The 21,837-nt window shown below is 36.7% G+C and overlaps 1 protein-coding gene across 1 annotated transcript in view; it reads right to left on the reverse strand.

Moving 5' to 3' along the window:
* The window catches only part of GRIA4 (glutamate ionotropic receptor AMPA type subunit 4), a 318,830-nt gene extending 303,377 nt beyond the window's left edge, over window positions 1-15,453 (reverse strand). The window contains exons 1-3 of the mRNA XM_004585025.2: window positions 15,213-15,453; window positions 14,501-14,682; window positions 13,158-13,316 (exon numbers count right to left, since the gene is read on the reverse strand). Of these exons, the coding sequence (XP_004585082.1) occupies window positions 13,158-13,316; window positions 14,501-14,588 (247 nt within the window). The 5' untranslated portion in view covers window positions 14,589-14,682; window positions 15,213-15,453. The remainder of the gene's footprint in view (window positions 1-13,157; window positions 13,317-14,500; window positions 14,683-15,212) is intronic.
* Between the last annotated feature and the right edge of the window lie 6,384 nt (window positions 15,454-21,837).

Below are 21,837 nucleotides of genomic sequence, written 5' to 3' on the forward strand. Positions count from 1 at the left end.
GGTACGATCTTAAATTTATCCTACATCTCAATATATTCTAAATTTTATTCACTGATGTAGATAATACCATATTAAAGAGATGCCAAATAAAAATAACCCATAGCTAAATGAAATGAATATGATCTTAGTGTTGCCAAACAAATTAAATTTTAACATTGTAATCATAACATCTTTCATTGTGATATTTGAAAAGTGTTCTATGGAAAGTTTAATGTAGCAATATATGGGGGGAAATGACATCAGTGTGAAGTTTTAATGACTACACATTTCATGAGAACCAACAGGGTAATACAACAGAGTAATGTAGTGAAAATCCAATTAATGTTGTAATGCCCAGGTATTTGAAATTCATATTCTCACCTGGACAGATTATGTTAGCTCAAAATCATGAGTTTTAGGAATGCAGAGCTTAAACCAGGAGAAATGACAGAGCAGAGTGAGATAACTCATGCCATTGCATTTTCACAACATTATGGTAAATCCAGAGGCCAACAAGAATTACAGAACATAGTGGTAAAGATTTTGGCAATTATGAATTATGTTCTATAAATAAATGTTATTTATCTTGGAAAAGTGCTAAAAGGGCATGTGATATCTGTGTTTAAAAATGTGAAGGGTGGGAGTCATAAAGACCAAAACCTACTAATTTCATACTATTAAATTTGACTAAGAATAAATTATCAATATACAATCAACCAAGAAATGGATTTCCTTGCCTCCTTACTTCCTCCCACAATCATTCATAAGACATTCACTGAACACGCAACACTTACGCTGTAGGAGCTCTATCAGGGCTCATTTAGAGGTATCAATAGGGCATCATCTTTGTTGTGAAGAAGTTCACAATCTAATGGAGTTGACAGATCTCTATATCTACCTTTAGATCCTTATATCTTTTTGATAAATGTATAAGACAAAGATATTAAACAGGAAATTTGATTATTTGATTATTTGATTATTCAAGTAATATCTGACCAACATCTGTGATGAACAGGATGATGTTTAGATTTTTAATTTATAGCAACACTACTTTTTTCACTACTTTCTATAGCTGGAGTAAGTACTTACTTCATATACTCATGCATATGTGTATATGTAATATTCTATACATACTTAAAAAAATTCGAGAATCTAGAAAAATTTAAAACGAGATGCATATTGTTATTGAAAGGAAAATGTAGATTGATCTTCCTGTTTGTCAGCTCAAAAGAGAAAGCATTTTCATTTATATAGGTTTCTCATTAAGGGAGAATGAGGCATACATGTTTTTCAAGAGAGAAAGCTCCTTTTTTTAATTACAAAAATGTTGGGTCAGAGAAAAAGTGAAATTCCTTTTAATCTTGCTTAGGCAATGTTATCTACACAGTTGAAAATTAAGTGATTAGCCAAGTAAAATCTAATTTTAAACTAGCGAGGAATTAAGGGTTATGGAGCCTAACGAAGTGTTTATGAAATTTCCTACAGAAGGTGCAGTGGAGATTGCCAAGAACTGACAGGAGAAAACACTACACATGTGACTCCCACCCTTCTTGTTCATGAACTTCCAGAAGTGCTGAGGAAGTAGCAGGCATCGGAGCAGATGCGACTCTCCTGAGAGTGCCCACCAGTGCGCCTGGGCTTCCCAGATGGGCTTTCTCCTATTTTCAAAGTGGTTTTTTTATAAGCTCTTTCAAGTTCTTCTGTCAGCATTCACCAAATGCTTTAGGCATCTAGAAATTCTCTTCTACCAGCTTTAAATTTATTGAAGTGCTACCTGGCTGGCACAGCGTACACTCATTTGCATCAGCAGTCCCCACTTCTTCCTTCCAGGATTTTTTTTCCTCCTTAACTCATCACATAAATTGAATACAATTGAAACAGATACAAAAAGAAGTTTTAATAGAAATAAAATAACTATTTGGATGTTCTACCTCATCATTTACATAGCCTCTGCTTTATTGTCTCTGAGAAGACACATGAATAGTGTAGCGCACTTTAAGGATGCCTGAAAATGAGTCAAAGATAAAATATTGTTCACTCAGTTATGTATGGATAATTTCTGATTCCTACTGTTCCAGGAATTGTAAGATTATGAAAACTTGTCATTTAATATGTAAGACACCATTTGCAAAAAAAATAGTGAGATATATAGAGGAAAGCTGGGAAACAAATACCATCATTACAAAATGTGACTAAAATGAAGATGATCTCATGATATCACGTAATCTTGGGATACAGTATTTGAGGTTTCAGAGTGGGATGACGAATCTAACAAAATTAAGTCAGGAAAGTTTTTCCAAAGCCAAAGAATCAGAAAAATCTAGTCAAGCTAATAACTGGATCAAAGAATTCCAGTAACGAAGAGTGACAAACGCAAAAGAATGGAGATGAAGACAGTAGAGTGAACAACACAAAGGGCAGGCAAGTCAGGAGACGCAAGGCTTTAGTTAATCAAACTGTGCTTGATGCTTCACCAGGCCAAGGTCAGGAGCACTGAACTCACACTGGTTTCCCCATGAAAGTGGCAAGAACACAAGTAGTTGTTGGGCCATCTTTCACTGACTTTTGAGGATACATTAGCAGAGACCCGGATCAGATGTACAACAGCCAAGATCTAAACAGGTGCCCATAAGTAGTGCTAGTGTCACAGGCAGCAGCTCAACGTGCTATGCCACAAAAGTGGTGCAGTGCATGATGTCCCAAGTATCTGGGTGACTCCCACCCACAAGGGAGAAGTGCAGCCATCCCGTCTCATGGCTCCTGACTTTGGCCTGGCCCACGCCTGGCTATTGCAACCATTTAGGGCATGGACCAGTGGACCTATGAGTTCTGTCTTTCTCCTCAGCTCTTTCTGTAATGTTGATTTTCAAAATGAACAATAAACGCTTTACAAAAAATAATCCTAATACATGTAAGAAAGTAAATTCCAGAAGAGTTAGTGCTATAAAGGTGAAATTTCGGAATGTACATTTGGTCTATTGTTTAAGATGCCCGTATCCCATATCAGAATGCTTTGGTTTTAGCTCCAGCTCTGCTCCCAAGCATGAAGAGGTGACAGGTGACTGGTCAAGGTGTTCATTACCTGCTTTCTACATGGAAGACTTGCAGAGCATTCCCAGCTCCTTGCTTCTGCCTAGGACAGTCCTAGCTTTTATGGGCATCTGGGGGAGGGAACCAGCAAGTGGGAGCTCTCTCTCTCTCTCTCTCTGCCTACCTTTTAAATAAAATAAATAAAAAATTTATTAAATGAAATTTTATACAATTTATGAACATGGAGACATTAGAAATTATGTTTGATATTCTTACAATGTTAAGAATAGGAATGTTTTTATAACCATAACACAAAGTCTGAAAGTCCGAATATGAGTCATAGATTTGACTAAATATAAAATGTTGGTAATGCAAAAGTACCATAAATAAAGGTGGAAGCTAAAGGCAAAGTGGAAAAAAATTTGCAGCATCTTTGTATATGTAAAAGAGTAAATTTCTGTGGTTTATAAAACTTCCCAAATTACAAAAAGTGCTGCCAATGGGGGGGGGAGAGGATTTTTACATTGAAAGAAGTATTCAGGTCTCCTAAGAAATTGCTTAGCCTTACAATTAATCAAAACTATGCAAAGTAAAGCAGCTACTGGATATCATTTTCATGAATTAGGACAAGTGAAGATTTAAGAGACTGATGATGGCTAGTGTTGTCAGGATAGAAAATAATTGTTATTACATACTGGTAGTTCCTATGTTCTTGAGAAGAGATGATATTATCTATAAAAATAAAAATCTACATTACTTGGTGCAGTAATGGTAACCCAGGTGTTTATCCTACAGTAATATTTACACAGCTACATAAATAATATTATTACCATTTTGTTCATAATCTTAAAAAACATAGAAACAACAGGAATGTTGATCCAGAGAGAATTAAGGACATTTATCATATAAACTTCATAAAGTAGCATGTTACGTAGTAGCAAAGCAAACTTTATAGTTTTTAAACTCTTTCCAAGCACTGCTCTGTCTCAGCAGGTCGGTTGCCTGTATTGTTAGCATCCTGTCTGGGTGCCAGTTCACATTCTGGAATGTTCCCTTTTTGATCCAGCTCCCTGATACTTTGGGAAAGAAATGTAGGATCACAACATGGCCCCTACTACCCACATGGGAGATCTGGATGGAATTTCAGGCTCCTGGTTTCTGCCAGGCCCAATCCCAGTTGTGGCAACCATCTAAGAAGTGAATCTCTTTCTCTTACTCTAATTCTAACTTCTAAATGAATAAAGTAAATCTTAACATATTTATGATTAAATAAACATTGATATAATTTGGGTAAGAGTAATATTAGCATTTACAGATTTATTTATTTTTAATTGTATAAATTTTATTTTTGAGACTTTTTAATATGTTTTATTAGGGTGTGAAGGGTCAAGGGCTAGAGGAAAGAAAGTGAGTGTGACTATCATTCTGACATTCTCTGGCCACAGCCAGCCTCCCAACCATCCCAGGGTCCCCAATGTGGGGTATGCTCCCAGGGTCGCACTCAAGTGGTTTTGATAGTTCAACGGTTTCGTATTGCTGTCAATCTTGCAACTTTAATTACAGTGAAATCTCTCCAGAATCCACCAGCTGATCCAGTCCACTTTAGAGTCTCAGTTTGCCCAAGTACTTAACTGCCAACTCTTGGCTGGGGTAGTTGATCAATTTGTTCTGTCCCCGTCCTCTGTTATGGTACCATGTGTCCTTTGCAGGCTTACCAGAGTCTGCAGATTTATTTATTTGTATTGGAAAGGCAGATATACAGAGAGGAGAAGAGACAGTGAGGAAGACCTTCCATCCATTGATTCACTCCCCAAGCGGCTTCCATGGATGGAGCTGAGCCAATCTGGGGTTAGGAGACCCGAGTTTCTTCTGGTCACCCACATGGGTGCAGGTTCCCAGGGTTTGGGGCTAGTCCTTGAGTGCTTTCCCAGGCCACCAGCAGGGAGCTGGATTGGAAGTGGAGCTGCCGAGATTAGAACTGGCTCCCATATGGGATCCCGGGGCGTGCTCAAGAAGAAGACTTCAACCCCTAGGCTACCACGCCGGGCCCAAGAGAAATATTTTTATTAAATACTTCTACTTCTAGAAATATTTTGGAAGTTTTTGTCTAACTATATACAAATTGTTTTTTAAATCTGGAAAAATCTACAACAAACTCTTTTTTTGATTATAATGGTAGAATTAATGGATAGTTTAAGATTTTCAAATTATTTGAAATTTAAAACTATGCAGTCTTAAATACATGAATTTTGAAATAACACATGATAAAATATATTTACAGTCTGATAGACAATTATTGATTTTATAGCAACCAGATAAGTTACAAAAGCAGCCACCAAGTATAGGTTATGGTGTTATTTTTTGTATGTGTAGAAAAATACAGTAGCATCTTAAATAGACAAGTCCCAAATATGTTTTGCTTCTTATTTTTAATATAACATTGAACTTTTTATTGATAATATCGGTTTTATTGTGTTGTAGGCAGATACTTATGCTATGTAGATTGGAGCAATTCTGATGCAGTATAATGCTGTTTTGGTTAATAGTCACAGTATTTACACAAAATCCCAAATCTGATTTTAAAAATCTGATAAATGCCTGATAGTTAACAAATCTTATAATAATGTACTCAGAAAAATGGAAGTTCAGAATATCTTTGGTTATCTTGAAATCAAATTATCTTTCTAGCAGACATATGTAGTCTGGGCATCTAATGAAGCATCCAACACTGTTTGCATAACAGCTAAGAGTTAATCCATCATCTTTACACATGGGAGCATTTATCACATGAATTTGGCAATACAAATTAATGAGAATGTCACCATTTAGAACTCTGAAATTAGGAGAGTGCATCACAGAGACAAATCAATATCCAATACAAAATGCTATATATGTATTCTTGGAGGTAAACTGAAGTTAATAAACAAGTGGCTTTGAGAAAAATATCTTGATATTTAAGAGTTATCTAGCTGTAGTCACACAAATTTATTTGTGGATACTGTAGTATGAACAGAAAATAAATATTGTATTGATTATGGGAAGTGACTTTAAAAGCTTTTAGTTAGGCACATTTTATTAGCTTTCCAAATTTTCAGTGTCTTTACTTATAAAATGAAGCTGATAAGGCTCGCTTCTTTATTGTATAAAAATTAAATTAATGTAAGTTCCTGGCATGCAGTCAGAACTCTATTATAGTAGCTTTCGGTATACATAAGGGTATTTGAGTAGGAATGAATTTCAAACAACATCATGCTGTTAGAAGTGTCAAATCTTGCTATACCCAGACAATGAAAACTAAGAAACAATTGCATTTGCTAATTTGTAAGTCACTTCAGATCCTCAGGAACACAATGTCTTAGCAAGAGTGCTGGTAAGGGAAAAGTAAACAGTGATAAATTTAGGAGTCATTGCAGAAGACACAGTACTTTGGCTGTGAGAGAATGAACAAAAATTGTAGAGAGAAAGTGTGAGGCAGAGCATCCCGCATGCACTCCAGCTAAAACATGCTGATTGGATTTGCTGTTTCATTGTTGCCAATAGAGAAACTGGCGTAGATGGATTTTATGGGAAAACTTCTGCTGGATTTCAAGAATAAAATGTGATTCTATCTCTAAAACGGTGAAGATAGAGAATGAAAAATTGTCTGTTGTGATTCCTTTAGAATTGTAGCACTGGTCTTTTCTTGTAAAATGTTTATTGATTAATATTTTAAAAAATTAGACTATCTTTCTATAAACCCGCACATCTACACACTGTTCAGAAGCATAAACCATTTGGCATAAAATTAGAAACATCCATTGAGTTTCTTCAATCTACCAGTGAAAGAATCCTCTCTCAAAATGGCCCAGATAAACTTATCCAGGATAAAATTATAACCTTAATCATTTTGAATTTGAATTTTATGTATAAGTAAAAATAAGCCATCCAATAAGGCATCAAAAGATTATGCATGAAAAGTTGACAAAATATTTATTAAATTGCCTTTTCAAAATTCAGTGTAAAATATACATTTCTGAAGTATTGACTCAGAAACAAATGGCCCCTAGGATCCCTTTGCCTATCTTCTCACCTCTCAACCTCAGTATTTGTACTCTAAATACATATTCCCTGCTTTAATCTGCTCCTTCTCTTTTGTATCCTTTGTAGTACCACTGTCTAAACATTTGCCTATCCAAAAACAGAAAAGCCCACCTTTTACACATAGTACATTTGGTCTCTATCCTCTTGAACAAACAGCCTATCAAGTGATACATTTTATTAATATTCTGAGTCTTTGTATCTATGCGTTGTTCCTCTCTCGTAGCTTCTATAAGTACCCTAAACCCATCATCCTAAATTATGTTACTACGACATTCAACAAGGAGTTCTTTGACTTATTGTTTTGACCCCTTCCCATTCATTCTCCCTCTTGAAATCAGTCTTTTTTTTTTTGTAAAAGATATATTGGATTATATTACCAGTGCCCAAATCAGTTGTGAGTTCTTTTTATTTACAGCAGCATCATTACAACAGTTTGATAACCTATATAGGTCTGCAAAACTTCTCTCCTTAGTACACCTTCATTCCTCATACTCAGTGCTGCAATCCATCAAGACCATATCCAGGCCCCAACATACCTGGTTCTCCTTTTTGGGCTTTCTCATGTACTACTTTATCTAAGCATGCCCTCCTTCTTCAAGCATTTCAAAATGATGCAACTAAAGCCTCAGCACAGGTATAAGCAAACATCAATTTTATGACACTATGCTCTGTTCGTCTGTCTTACCACTTTATCCTACTGTTCTTTAATTGTACCGAATATGCTGACTTATCTATCTTCCACACCTGACCATGTATTTTGTATTCTCAGTTTCTGGAAGATTGTCATGAATGAAGTTTGTCTTGCTAAGTATTTAATGAACATATGGATAAATGCATTATCTAATAAATAAATAAATAACATCAATATGTAATATGACTTCACCATTTCTTATATCACTGACTGTAATGTGATTAATGAATAAATTACCTAGGATTATTTTGTCCTATTTTCTTCAAAATGTTGCACTTAAAGACAGGATAAATAGCAATTCTTTTAATGTTTAAATTCAAACAATCTCCATAGAGATGTTATACTTTTCCAACTTATGCCACCTGGTGAAAGTGCTACAATAGTAGTTAGAACATTTGGTTCAGAGAATGGCTTTGCAGTCAAGTATTATATAGTCCTTGGCAAATCAACTGACTTCTCTGAGCCAAAGGTGGTTTAACAGCAAATTAATGACTGCCTTATCAGAATGTTTCACTGTGAGATTGCCCTGAGGTCAAACAGATCAAATATAGGACATTAGTTTTTAAATGATGTGCCATTGTATAAAGTATGATATACTTAATTTTTCTTCATTTTGAAATCCAGAACAATAAAATTACTCACACAACATGCGCGCATGCACACACACACACACACACACACACACACACACACACACATATATCTACCAATGATCATAAGCAAAATGCTTCCTTCGGAAAATAAATAACACTTAGAGTTACACAGATTTAAAAGAAATTAAGAATTTGTTCTGACAATTTTATAAAAGCTGAATTCTATAATAATTCTTAAAACCTCAGTGGAAATTATAGTTTAACTACAAAGAAAAGATCAACTCATAGAAACATGGTTAATCTCTCTAATTTTAGGATGGAAAACAAAGTAAAACAGAAAATTACGATACTGAAAAATTATTTCAAATCAACACAGAATCTTAGTAATAAATTCAAAATAAACAAGCCTGTAAAAATCACAGAAGCGTTCCATCCCTCATTTTTGTTATAAATAACGAAGGTAAAAAAAATTAACTCAAATCTATCAAGCTATCGACATTGCAGGTCAAACCTTTAGTACTTTCTCTTCGTCATCGATATGATTAATATGTCAGCCCAGCATAAGCCCAGTGTAAATTCTTAGAATGCCTTTTCAGAATTTTATATTTTAAACATTAAATCCAAGATGTTATATTTCAATTAGCATACGCTCAGTGAGGTGTTTTTTTTGTTGTTGTTGTTGTTTGTTTTGTTTTACTTTTTTTAAATTGGCTTGGCAGCTGCTAAGTGGAAATTCTTACAGAGCTTACTAAACAAAGTGTCACATTTTCTATATATTTAACTAGACATTTTCGGTACCAGGAAACTTTTGAGTGTAAGTATAATTTACTTTATATATTTAGATTTGACTGATAATTCAGCAACAAACAATTAATAGCTAACTTTAAAAAGAACAACTTTTTCATCATTAACTAGTAAGTAGTATCCATGGAATACGTGATTGCTACAACTTTTCAATCCATCATAATTTAAACAATGGGATTGAAAGATTTTGAATGTAACAAGGCAGGAAAGACAGACACATTATTAGGAAAAATAATAAGTAAAGAAGAGGAAAAAATACTGAATTTGAGTTTCAAATTTTTGAGATATTCTACATTCATTTTATTTTTTCACCAAATGATGATGAATGAACACTTGATTTATTTCAATATGCACTTCTGATTGTATATGTGAAATTCGAGACGTACGTTTCTGAAACTGAATATTTGTGCACAATATGGAGCTGGCCTGTTTAAAAGATAGCTAAATCATAGAATTTATAAAGTAGCTGAATAAGGATAAAACTAATAACATCAATGTGTTAAATAAAACTGTTTCTGAAAATTCGATGATAAATTAGTTTAATAGTTTTATTATTACTTTTTATCAAATATAACAAATAAAATCCTTCAGAGAAAAATATCTCCAGTGGAAAACATAAGAAAAAAATCTGTTTTCAGGGTGACTCAAAATTTTGCAAAGGGCATATCCAATTTATGGTGTCTCTTTGTAAAAGTGGCTACTTTGGTATCCACTTTGTTTTTTTTTGAAACATCCTAAGACAAATGTCTAACATTTTGGTTGAAAAAATTACCCACAATCGATTTCTAAAATATTTGTTTATCATCCTCCATACTATATATTAAATTTTACCAAAAGGGCTACTAAGTACTCCTTTGGTTTGGGTTTTGAAATGGACCATGACTTTATATTATTTGCATTTCAATAATTTTAATTTAATATTCAGCAACATGTGGATTTCCAATAAGGTGACAGTTAAAAAGCAAAAGAACATTTTAACCTAATAGCATGCCTACACAATTGAAAACATTAATCCTCTCTGCCATGAACTTGGAATTTAAATCAAAATATTACTTTGAGTTAAATGGGTTTAGATCTACCTCTGTGTGTGTGTGTGTGTATGTGTATAATACGTTCTATACATAGAATACATAAATGCATTCCATACATAGAATAGTTTAGATTGCCCAAAGTATTCTTAAAATATTGATTTAATTTGTGCCATTAAAAAGCACACTAAGCTATATGCATTCACTAGATCATTAAATATTTTTAATCTGTCTTTTTCTTTTTCAACTGTAGATTTCCTAAAATAATTGAACATACTCTGCTGAATGAAACTTATTAATGGACTAGACCTTGTCGTTTCACAAAGAGACACTGTAGGAAAGTCATGATTGTAAAACAAACAAACAAAAAACCTCACTAGTCACACATTATATCTCTATCTTAATCTCACGTAACAAATTTGGGAACACAGTCAGTACCTGTTAACGAAAAAATTTTGTTAAGTTGTCAGAAATCTAATATTATATACCTACTTTTTGTCTTTCTGTACTCAAGCATGAAGATTTTGATACATCATGTTGCCTTAAATTTACTGCTTCTATTTTAGTTTTACTTAGACTGGAAAATCCTGCCTGTCTATGTGGTTGGTCAATCTATTCAAGAAACATCAGCAACTACTCTGTAACTATTGAATTTTCCCAAATTCTGCTTACATTTTCCCTAAGGACATTCAGCACATTCATTTGTCAAAATTATTTTCACATTTTGTAGTAGAAAGTGTTTTCCCTTATTTACACTTTTTTTTTACTTTAAACACACAAAACAATTTTTATTTGTTATTAAGAAACCTATTGAGTCATCAACATCTTGTTATACTTTAATTAAAAATACAGATGTAAAATTTGCTTGTTTTTTTCTTAATCATAACAATATAGTTTCTACTTTTTGATTCTTTATACAGCTTCCTATGAATTTTTCATGTTTGCAGGTGTTTTACCAAATAACATAGTGTTAAAAGCAAAACTAACCCCAAGTGAGGTTAACAAGACATATGCAAGAAGGGAGGATTAACATCTTAGAGTTTACATAGCTAATGTCATAATACATATTTCAGAATATTTAAGATATTGATTTCTAAAAAATTGAGAAGAAACTGAAACATCTGCCCCTCTAATGATATCACTCAAAATCTAATAATAATTGCTGTTATAATTATTATTCTGAAAGTATAATAATTTCTAGTATTACTTTTATTACTACTTTGAAAATATTTTTCTATTGACACAGTATCTTCACTTATATTTAAATAATGGATTTATCTTAAAATTAGCAGCATTTGTGTTGACAGCATCCTAGCAATGACAAGAAACATGATTAAATGAACTATCCACATATTAAACACAATGTCCTCCATTGAACTATCTGAAATGTTGATACTTCTCATAAAACGTTAATCATAAAACTAATAAAATAAAATGCACAAAATGACTATCTACAAACCTAGCTTTAATTTATATTCATTTCTGTTTAAAAATCTACCTTTTGCTTTAATGTTACTTTCATTAATCATTAAATCAAGCCAATGTGTTTTTCACTAAGTAGTGCAGATAAGATCTACTTAAATTCATCAAAATCATGTAATTGTGACACTTTACAAAACTGTCAAATGTTTCCTTCTGCTTAAGAAACTATAAGCTTTAAAATGAAGTAAGAGTTAGAGGCACAAAAAATAAGGACAAATCATTAGGAAAAGGTTAATGATAAATAAAGATGAATTTAGTATTTAAGTTAACGAAATAGAAGTATTCCAAATATTTAGAAGCTGTTTATTTTTCAATTTTACTTGTTCCTTTGCTTTCTTTCCCTTTCTTGAACAAGATTTTTTTAAAGTAAAATATGTGCAAATTGATCCCATAAAAACTCTCTAACTCAGCCTGAACATTTTATTATTGCTGTGAAAACATGAAAACTTTTATATAGAAAAATTCTTATATCTCTTACATAATTTATAATCACTCTCTTGATACATAAATTCCAAACAGTGATAAATTGGTGCACAAAACCCCAGAGGCATTTGAGGCATGCCCTTCTTTCAAGAATGAAAAGTTTATGTAAGTGCTATTGACTGTGCACACTACACAGAGCTTTAAATTAATGCACAGTTGGTTTTATCTTTTCCCCTGAAGTCATACAGTGCCTGGATGGGGGAGTACTGAAGAACTCTAATCTTACAGCAGTAGGTGAGGTCACCCATTTAGTTTCATCGTTTTAGGATAATAGATGATGTGGAATTGGTTTGTGGATTCAGGTGTATCAGAGACTAATATGATTTGGCACCAAGGTAAAGATTCATGGAGTTACAGCCACAGGATGTATGCCTTATGTGATAGCAAGAGACATTTACAACCCAGAATCTAAGAGCAGGGCAGCCTCAAGCGACAGCACCAGATCATCTGCAGTGTCCACCAACCGACTCAAACATCTATCCCAGACGCCACCTCTTCCCTCACCTACTTCACTGTCAGCAAAGCTTCTCCTACCCTGGCAAGCATAAAGGAGCAGGTGTCCTCTTTAAAAGCAAGACATTTGCTTACTGAGGTGAAAAGTAGCTAGGAAAACCGAAAGAACCAAAGTAGATTGAGTTACAATGTTCACCAAATTAAAGTTCAGATGATAAGAATATCACAAAATGTTAAAGAACAATTTACCTAGAATCATGCAGACAACAAAATAAAAGGGGGGGTTGGAGGGAAGAAGGGAGGGGAAAAGGAAGGAAGAAAGGAGGAGGGGAGGAAGAGAGAGATGGGGAGGGGGGAAGAGCGAGCCAATAAAATATCTCTAAGACTAAATCTTGATTTTTAACTCAGATTTGCTTGGGAGCCAGGCACTATGGGACTCCTGAAAATCTAAAACGGCAATAGTAACAATAATGATTAGAAAGGGGATTCCTTTTAATTCTCTTCCAATTTATTTGTAACTTATGTTTTACTTACAGGCATTTGTCACAGCAAAACTGTTGGCTGTCTCAATGTTGTCCACATGAGGTACCAAATTAAAAGGAGCTTCCGACGCATTGGGGCTGGTATTATGAAGAAAAATCGCTAGTCGGAAAGCAGTGTATTCCTGATCTGTGTTTCGGATGAAGAGACCACCTATTAAAAACAGCAGGAAAAGCTCTTTGAATGTTTCTGCCTGTAGATGTTACACCCACCCAAGCACTGTCAAAAATCCTGCCCGTCACAGGCACAGTTAATTAAAGAGCTGACCCTGCCACAGCTTGGGAGCCTTCCCTTTGTTTCGAATGTGCACGTCTAGTATTTGAGTCTTTAGGGCAGCTTAGTTCTTTCCTGCCCCGATTTGTCATGATCACAATGACCTCTGAGACCATTTAGTGTGTTTTCCTTTCTCTCTCTTACCCTCCCCATGATTCCCTGCACACTGCTTCATCAGCTAGTTCTGAGCATCCCTCTCTAAGATGCATGCAGATAGACAGAAAAGAGATCCACATTGAAACACAGATTTGAAGGAATGTGGTGACACGTAGAAAGAGAGAAATATGAAAGGAGAGCTGAACTTTGTTTTTCTACAGCTTGTGGACTCAGCCTAATTAGCCTCGTTTTGTGCACAGCCCGCGAGAAATGATGCAGTGTTGAGGCTGGGCTTAGCTGGAAGAAATTCAATAGCTGCGTCCCATTATAAGACAGGAGAGAATAGCAAGAAAAGGCAAGGATGGAAGGGTCCCTGGAAACAGAGTCCAGGTGGAGGTAGAAGGCCAAAAGCTTCCAGAGAAAAACACTTTAAAAGACACAAGGTTCCTGGAAAGGGATCTAACTTTGAAATCTGCTAACCCATAGTGGGGGGGGGGGGGGGGGAGGGAAGGGCAGGTGGTGCGTGTGGAAACGCTTTTTAGCCCAAACGGTGTCCTCTTGTAATAGCAAGAGAAAGCTGCGGCGTCCAGCACCGGAACAGTGAATTTAAATGAACAAATAAATAAACTGACATTCCTTTATGTTCTTGAAAAAAATCCTGTAAAATGCAAGCAAACACTAGGTTCTCCTCCCCCCACCCACCCCGCCCCCAACTTACTCCAACCCTACTTTGAGCCCAAGGTGGACGGGGGAAGGGGTTGCGAAGGACGGGCTGTCCTGTGCACATTCCCATGGAACCTGCACCAAAGGGACATCTTTACACGAAGGGGAGGAGAGACAAGGGTGGAAGCAGACGGGCAGGGGACCGCTGAAGCTCTTCTTCAATTGCTTTAGCAGCAACTCATTAACTCACTTTTGGATGTCTGCTACAGCCCGCCACATGCACATCGCTCTGGAGCCCAGCTTACCTATTTGCACGCTGCTCGGAAAGGCTCCCATGGCGAGTCCCCAAAATCCGGAAAATAACAAGACAATCTGTCTGCAAATAATCCTCATCTTCTTTTCTCCTCTCCCTGGCGCGCGCTCTCTCTCCTCTCTTTTCTCACACTCTTCCTAAAGGCTGTTCAGAGAGGCATTGAAGACGATGGCGCTAAAATTAAAAACAACCAAAAAAAAAAAAAAAAGGAAAAGAAAATAAGGATACAGGTAGGGTATGTAGGGGAGTACGCCTGTATCCCGTCAGCAATCCATAGTGAGCTGCCAGATTTTTCCCGCAGTCTCCATAGCCCTGGGAGCGGTTTTCTGTCCGGCTGTAAATGTTGCACATGCAAAAGATGGTGGTGGGGCGTCTAGTGGCTGCTCGCAGGGATGAGACATGCGCTCTCTCTTTGCCTCCCTCGCACTGGCGCTCGCCCCTCGCTTGCTCACATACACACAAACACCAGCGCAGCGGCCACCGCACGCGCTCCCCGGCTCGCAACCGCCGGCGCCCCCTAAACTGCGCCAGCCGGAGCGGCGCTGCCCTGCTCGCCTTGCTTCCCCAAGCGCACATTCCCGCCCCACGTCCCTCGCCCACCACCCGACCACTTTTGCCCCCAGCGCGCTCACTCGAGCGTCCCATTCTCCCCGAAGCTCCCCGTGCAGGCGGGAGATAGGTCCTTGCTTCTCCTCACCACTCACCGATTCCCTCCCGTCTTCTTCCCGGGTTTGCAGAGAGACGACTCTGGGGATGGGTACCCCCCTGCGCACCCTTCTCTTGCCTTTCCAGACGCCTCTGTCTCTTGGGGGCACTTGGCAGGAAATTGGCCCGCAAACCAGGACTGCAAGCCCGGATTAGGGGCTCGGGGGGTTAGTACCTCCCCATGCCCCCGGTCCGCTGCCGCATCCTTGCAGGCTCCCGGGGAGGACAGGCTGCCTCCCTCCTCTCCAGTCCTCGCCTTCCCTCTCAGCCTAACCCTGTTCTGCCACTGGGCTGCGCGCGGGGGACTCCGGTCCTCGCTGCAGCAAAGATTTCTCACCAACACGCAGCCCAGGAATCAAGAGAGCCTGACAGGGGAACGGATGAGGTGAAGGAGCTCAGCCAAGAGAAGGAGGGTTAGAGGGGCAAAGGGCAGCCTGGGGCAAGGGGGCCAAGAAGGAAAGAGGAAGCGATGAGGCTGGGAAGGATACCCAGAGAAGTTCCAACACCCCAGAAGGGGAACAAGAAAGAGCAGATGAGACAGCAGGCAAAGTTAAGGGGGCACACAGAGGATGTTGGAGAGACCGAGGAATGAAATCAGAGCTGGTCCACTAATATGGGCTTTGAAGAGATGAGGTTGAACTAGGAATAAGAACTGTGTGGAGTGAAAATAGGAAAAGTGATTAAAGATTGGACTCATTTTTTGCTGCTTGCCCACTCCTGGAAGACCCCTTTTCTTTGCTCCAGCCACGTCAACAGAGGAGTGACAGGGCCGCTGCAGGCAAACCGCAAGCTCAGGAAGCAGCACGGCTTTCCAGGCTCATCTCCTCTTTGCTGGGGTCTTTGCAATGCCTACTGAACCCCATAAAGTTTGCTGAACTCATCTCTCTTGGCTGATGACTCCACCCCTGTGATTCTGATGGGGATAAAAGATGAAGAAAATGAATGATTGCATTTTAAGGCTGTGGTGTAACTTCTTCCCCAGTCACCAACAGTTCACTCTGCTGCACAGAGGCATTGACTGTGATGGTTAGCAATGAAGAGTTCTCATTTCCCCTGAATGACTGGAAGTTTCATAATCTAGCTGGAAAATGCAGTCCTCTAATTCCGTAAAACTAGAATAGAATGGGGCGGCGGGGGCGAGTCTCCTTTTCAGCTAGGATACCTAAAACTGCCTCCCATTAGATCTACAAAAGGAATACACCAGGTGCCTATATTTGCCTGATGTTTGGGAAAAGACACTGGAATGGTTGGTGTGAAATTCTTGCAAGTGCCCATCTGGTAAGGATCTTTGAAATATGGGTTGCCCTTACTTTTCAAATCCTCCTGTAAGTTTTTTTTTAAATTTGTGTATTGATAAAACATTGTTCCACATATTAATGTTGTGATGGTTGATGCACACAATGTGGAATAATTACATTTGTCTAATTAACATGTCCATCATCTGAAATACTTGCCGTTTTCTGGGGTGAGAGCATTTCACATTTACTCTTACAGTGATTCTGAGTTGAAAAGGTTGTGAGAAAAATAAGACTCCTTTACATGTTTATATGGTTGGAAAAATAGGATGCCTTCATATGCTTAAAACGTTAGGAATCTGAATTGGCACAGCCGTTATGGAGACCTTTAATGAGGTTCCACAGAAAGCTAACAATAGAATTACCATGTTACACAACAATCTCAATGTTGTGCATTTACACACACACACACACACACACACACACACACACACATTCCAAATCTGTATTTTGACGTTTAAGGCTGTCGTGCCACTTCCTTCCCAGTCCACAACATTTCATGCACCTGTGTGTTTTCTCAGGTTCATATCAGTCCTTTTCCTAGGTGTCACCTTATTTCTTGTATTTGCAGTTTATAGATCGTGTTTAAAGATTCTTATTAAGGGGCACAAACCCACATCCATTATCATACTAATGTTTGAGTCCGGATTACTCAGCTTCCAATCCAGTTCACTATGAATTGTGCCCGGGAGGTAGCAACTAATGGCTCAGCACCTGAGTCCACCTGATGTAGTAACCCAAGTGGGGTTTCTGGTTTCTGGATTCATCATGGTCCAGCCCTGGTGAGACATTTGGGGCAATTTGGGGAGTAAGTCAACAGACAGGACTTTCATTCTCTCTCCCTCGCTAACCCTCCCCACCACTCCATAACTTTTCTTCTCAAACACAAAAATAAACCAATTTTCCTGTATATAAACTAAAAGTGAAATGTCAATGAGCTAATCATAGGTTGTGGTTAAGAACTTGCTTTTTTTTTTTAACATACTGGTTACTCAAAACCATGTCAATTCCATAATGTTGCAAATTGCTTTTGATGTTATATTGGGACTCTTAATTGACTGGGATGATATTCTACCAGCTCTAACTTCAGATCAGAAATGGTCTCCCCAAGAAACTGTTCAACACATCTGGACAATAAGTAGCTGGACTCTACGCTTGGTATACGTTTGCAAGGAAAGAATCTTGATTGAATTTGAACTGTAATACTGCATCAAGGTGGAGGAATCCACCAGGGGGGAGGGGAGGGGGAGGGGTAGGGGGATTCCCAGAGCCTATGAAACTGTCACATAATGCAAAATAATTAATAAAATAAATAAATCAATTTTGAAAAAAATTTTTTTAAACTTCAGAATGTTTTCCTATATCCCAGGTTATTAATTTTTCTTTTAAATCACATTTTTGCTATTTATATCTTTTGTTACATTTCATCAGACTGGCAAGACAAAAATCTAACTATGACTAATTGGATTACACAAAGGACAGTTCTAGTTCATAAGGCTTTAGTCTTCCAAGTTCAATGGGATTTAGAATGTTTTCCTTTTTGTATTTTTTTGTGTATCTAAAAACAAAGGCTATAGGGGGAGGGGTGGGGGGATTCCCAGAGCCTATGAAACTGTCACATAATGCAAAATAGTAATAAAAATATAAAAAAAACAAAGGCTATAAATAATAACATTCTGTTTTGTCTTAGAAAAAGAAAAAAGTGGGCTATGTAAAATCTAAGTTGCATTTTAAACGAATTTAAATATCAGTTTACAAACTATTAAGCTCATCACCTATTGAGGTAACTAGTGAAGCTCTGCTCTGCAGAAGGAATTACTAATTTTTACTCTTACTGAAATTAAAAGATTTGTGCTTTCATATGACGTGTGACATAATAGCATCATGGGCATAGATGTAGGGCCAATCTTATTTTTCATCTAGCTAAATGATGATACCATCATGTGGATGATATATCAAAATTTTCTCAAAATAGTTATCATTTTATTTCTAATTTTCCAATGAATTAAAGTCTCCACTTTATTTTCTGAGTCTGACTTATCCTTCTCAGTATACTTGTCAAGTAGCTACAATGAGTACTTATCATATCATTATTGCCCAAGGTGTTCATAGAGATGAACTAAATACAGTCTCTGTTACTTTTTGGAAGATTTTTAAAGTTTACGAATTATTGCTAATGTGGCAAGTATTGGGCTAAGGCCCTAAGTTAATCACTTAACCTTTATAAAATCTTCGGCACCATTGTTTTGATTAGGAAGCCCACTGGAAATTTAACATTCCTAAGATTGGATTTGCAACAAAGTACAAAGTCAAGAGCTAGAGATGTAATTTAGATATCTAATTTCAGAAACTGTGATGTCAAACTAAAATCTGGGAAGTGGAAAGAGAACTAGATGAATCCAGAGTATTCCACCAGATAATGAGGTAAAAGATTTCAGATTTTCAAGATGTTAACTAATAAATAGGTTAGGGTACCCCCTGCCCCTGGTTCATGATATTGCTATAGATATTTCACATAGCTGTTCTAAAAGAGTACACTCACATGAAACCTTACAACACAGTTCTGACGAGTGTTGTTTATAAAGGGTTATTAAAACTGTTATTCAGAATCCAACAGGGGGAGATATGAAATGCCATGTGAGCCAAACATATGCCAAACTCTGACTCCGAAGGAAGAACTCACAAAGACCATTTGAAATTTTTATACAGTCACAGGAATGATCACATAGAGAAAATTTAAGTGTAGGGTATGAGAGACACCATATCTTAGTAGGCACTGCTAAAAGTTTGGTATAACTACACTTGAAGTTGTGTGAGAGGAAGTACGAGAAATTAGTCTAGATTGAAAAGCAAGGCATGCTTTTCATCTCAGAGAACTAGAGAAAGGCAATAAACACTGGGTAAAATAATCATGTTTACTCATTACTACTGAGAACTTGATAAAAACGTCACAAAGGGACTTTTAAAAGCTCATGGAAAACTAATTGAAGTAAAAAAAAAAAAAAACTTTCATTGTTCCTGAAGTTTTCAAAATTCTTTTGTATACAGGAAGTCTTCACACAGGAGATAATCTTGAAAACTGTAGAAATATTCTCCATAATGAGAAATAGTTTCAATTACAATTAGGTGAACAGAAAAAGTAATAGTAGAATTTACCATTTGATCTTGAACTCATGCTATTAGATTTATGTTCCAACTATGCAATAGCCAAATTATAAATTTTCATACACAAAGATATTGATCCCAGCGCTATTTGTGACAGCAAAAAACTAAACCAACTGGTATTTATGCTGCGTGGCAATATTCTCACAAATCTTCAATACACTGGTGTGTTCCTTAAAGCATTTCAGAAAGTTTGCAGAAAAAGGAATCAAAAGTTTGGTTTGGTGAAAAAATTTATGATCATGTACATGTATGGTTTACAAATGGAAAAATGAGTAGTCTCGAGGACACGTTGCTGTAACAGTGAAACAAACAGGGAGGTGAGTGTGTGACACATTTATATTTACCTAAATTGTGGGGTGTTTTCCTAGGTGGAGAGAGAATAGAATAAAAACAAAGAAAATAAACCTTCTACAGCTACTCAGGGTTAGATTTTCAATTTGTTTTAACATGTGCCATTTTGTCTTATCTCTGAAGACTATCTCCTACAGACTAACTCATTGGAAAAAAAATTCTTATTGTGTCTTCTGTAGTCATATCCTTTTTTTAAATATGTTTTTATTTTGAATTTTGAATTATGTGATACAATTTTGTATAGGCTGGGATTCCTCCCCAAACTCCCACCCCCATCAGATTTTTCCCATTTTGGTACAAGAGTGTAGTCCTTCATAAGGAATCATAATTCTATCAGTCTCTTATTTAAGTGTACCCCGACACTGATGCTAGTGTTGAAATTGCCGTTCTGAGAATGTTGTATGTATATTGTGGCACAAAGAAAATGAACTACTCTGCCAGCATGGAAAACAATGAGCTATAAGGCAGTGGTCCCATATGAGACTGTATAATGTAATGACTTGATAGTCAGTTTTAGTTTGTGTAAGTACACTTTATGGTTGTGCAATGAAATAAAGTTCCTAAGGATATATTGCACAGAAAATAACACCCTTGTTAATCAAGATACAACTCTATTTATCTACCCATATTTCTGTATACCAACATACTTACATATGCATACTTATAATTGTTTCTCTCTATATATGTTAAACCAAACAAGAGCTCATATTCATGTTCCCAATCCAAATGTATCACTACAGCATTCATTCTACTCTCCCTTTTTTGCTTAACTGTAGCTTCTGTCTCCAATATTAAGAAATCTGGTTCACACAATCAAGTAAAATATATTTTATTTATGACAGTGAACTTAAAATTAAGTTATCCAAAACTAATTGAATTTTTGATGCTGTACTTTTAAGTCAATGGTGATTACTGAAAGCCCATGACAATTATTGCTAATTATCTGCATTCCTGGAAAATGCTAAATCTCCTAGACATTAATATAAAAGGATATTGTTCCTTTTATGATATTCTTTCCTGTAAAAGGCCAATGAATTATCCAGACTAATAAAAACAATCTAACACATTTATTTATGTATTTATTAACTCTTTTCTTGGCAGAGGCTATTTTTAATGTGCATGTATTTTTCTCTAAGTGAGCTGATACGCTTTGATTTTCATGTATTTTGCTGCTGTCAGTTTCTAGCAATAGGAACGGCTCTTATGTGCCTCATGGTCCACCTTTTTATCTCTCTGTCAACCTCGCTTGAAATCAGCACACTAATCTTGCCCTATAGCAGTTGCTTGATTAATCTTTGTCATCTATCTACCTCACATGGTCTCTCCATGAAGCTGATTGACATTGTGCGTGCCTTTAATGCTGATAAATTGTCTCTGTTCCAGGACCATGGAATCCTCATTACCCCAGAAAGATTACTTTCCTTGTTTTATGTTCCTCATTCCTCTCCAGAGTCACTCTAATTGAAAGAGGTCACTGGGAAGAACTTCGCAGTCTTTCCTTTTTTTCACTCATCCATATAACATGCACATATTCTGGAACACTTTCCATGCACTGTGGTGCCATGGACAGTACTTCATTTACTACGGTACTTGTTCCTATTATTTGAAGGATTCCTAAACACAGGAACACATGTTACACACACACACACACACACATACACACACACACACAAATGAGCTCAGTGAAATATGTAACTTCATTTTGGTGATTAAATGGCGATTTTAAATGGCAGAGATGGTGTTAGATTAAATATGAATCTAAATATACTCCTAACTCATTGTTAGCCACCTAAAAAATCTATTCCAGGGTAGG

The sequence above is a fragment of the Ochotona princeps genome, chromosome 4 (genome assembly GCF_030435755.1).
Source record: "Ochotona princeps isolate mOchPri1 chromosome 4, mOchPri1.hap1, whole genome shotgun sequence".
Lineage (NCBI taxonomy): Eukaryota > Metazoa > Chordata > Mammalia > Lagomorpha > Ochotonidae > Ochotona > Ochotona princeps.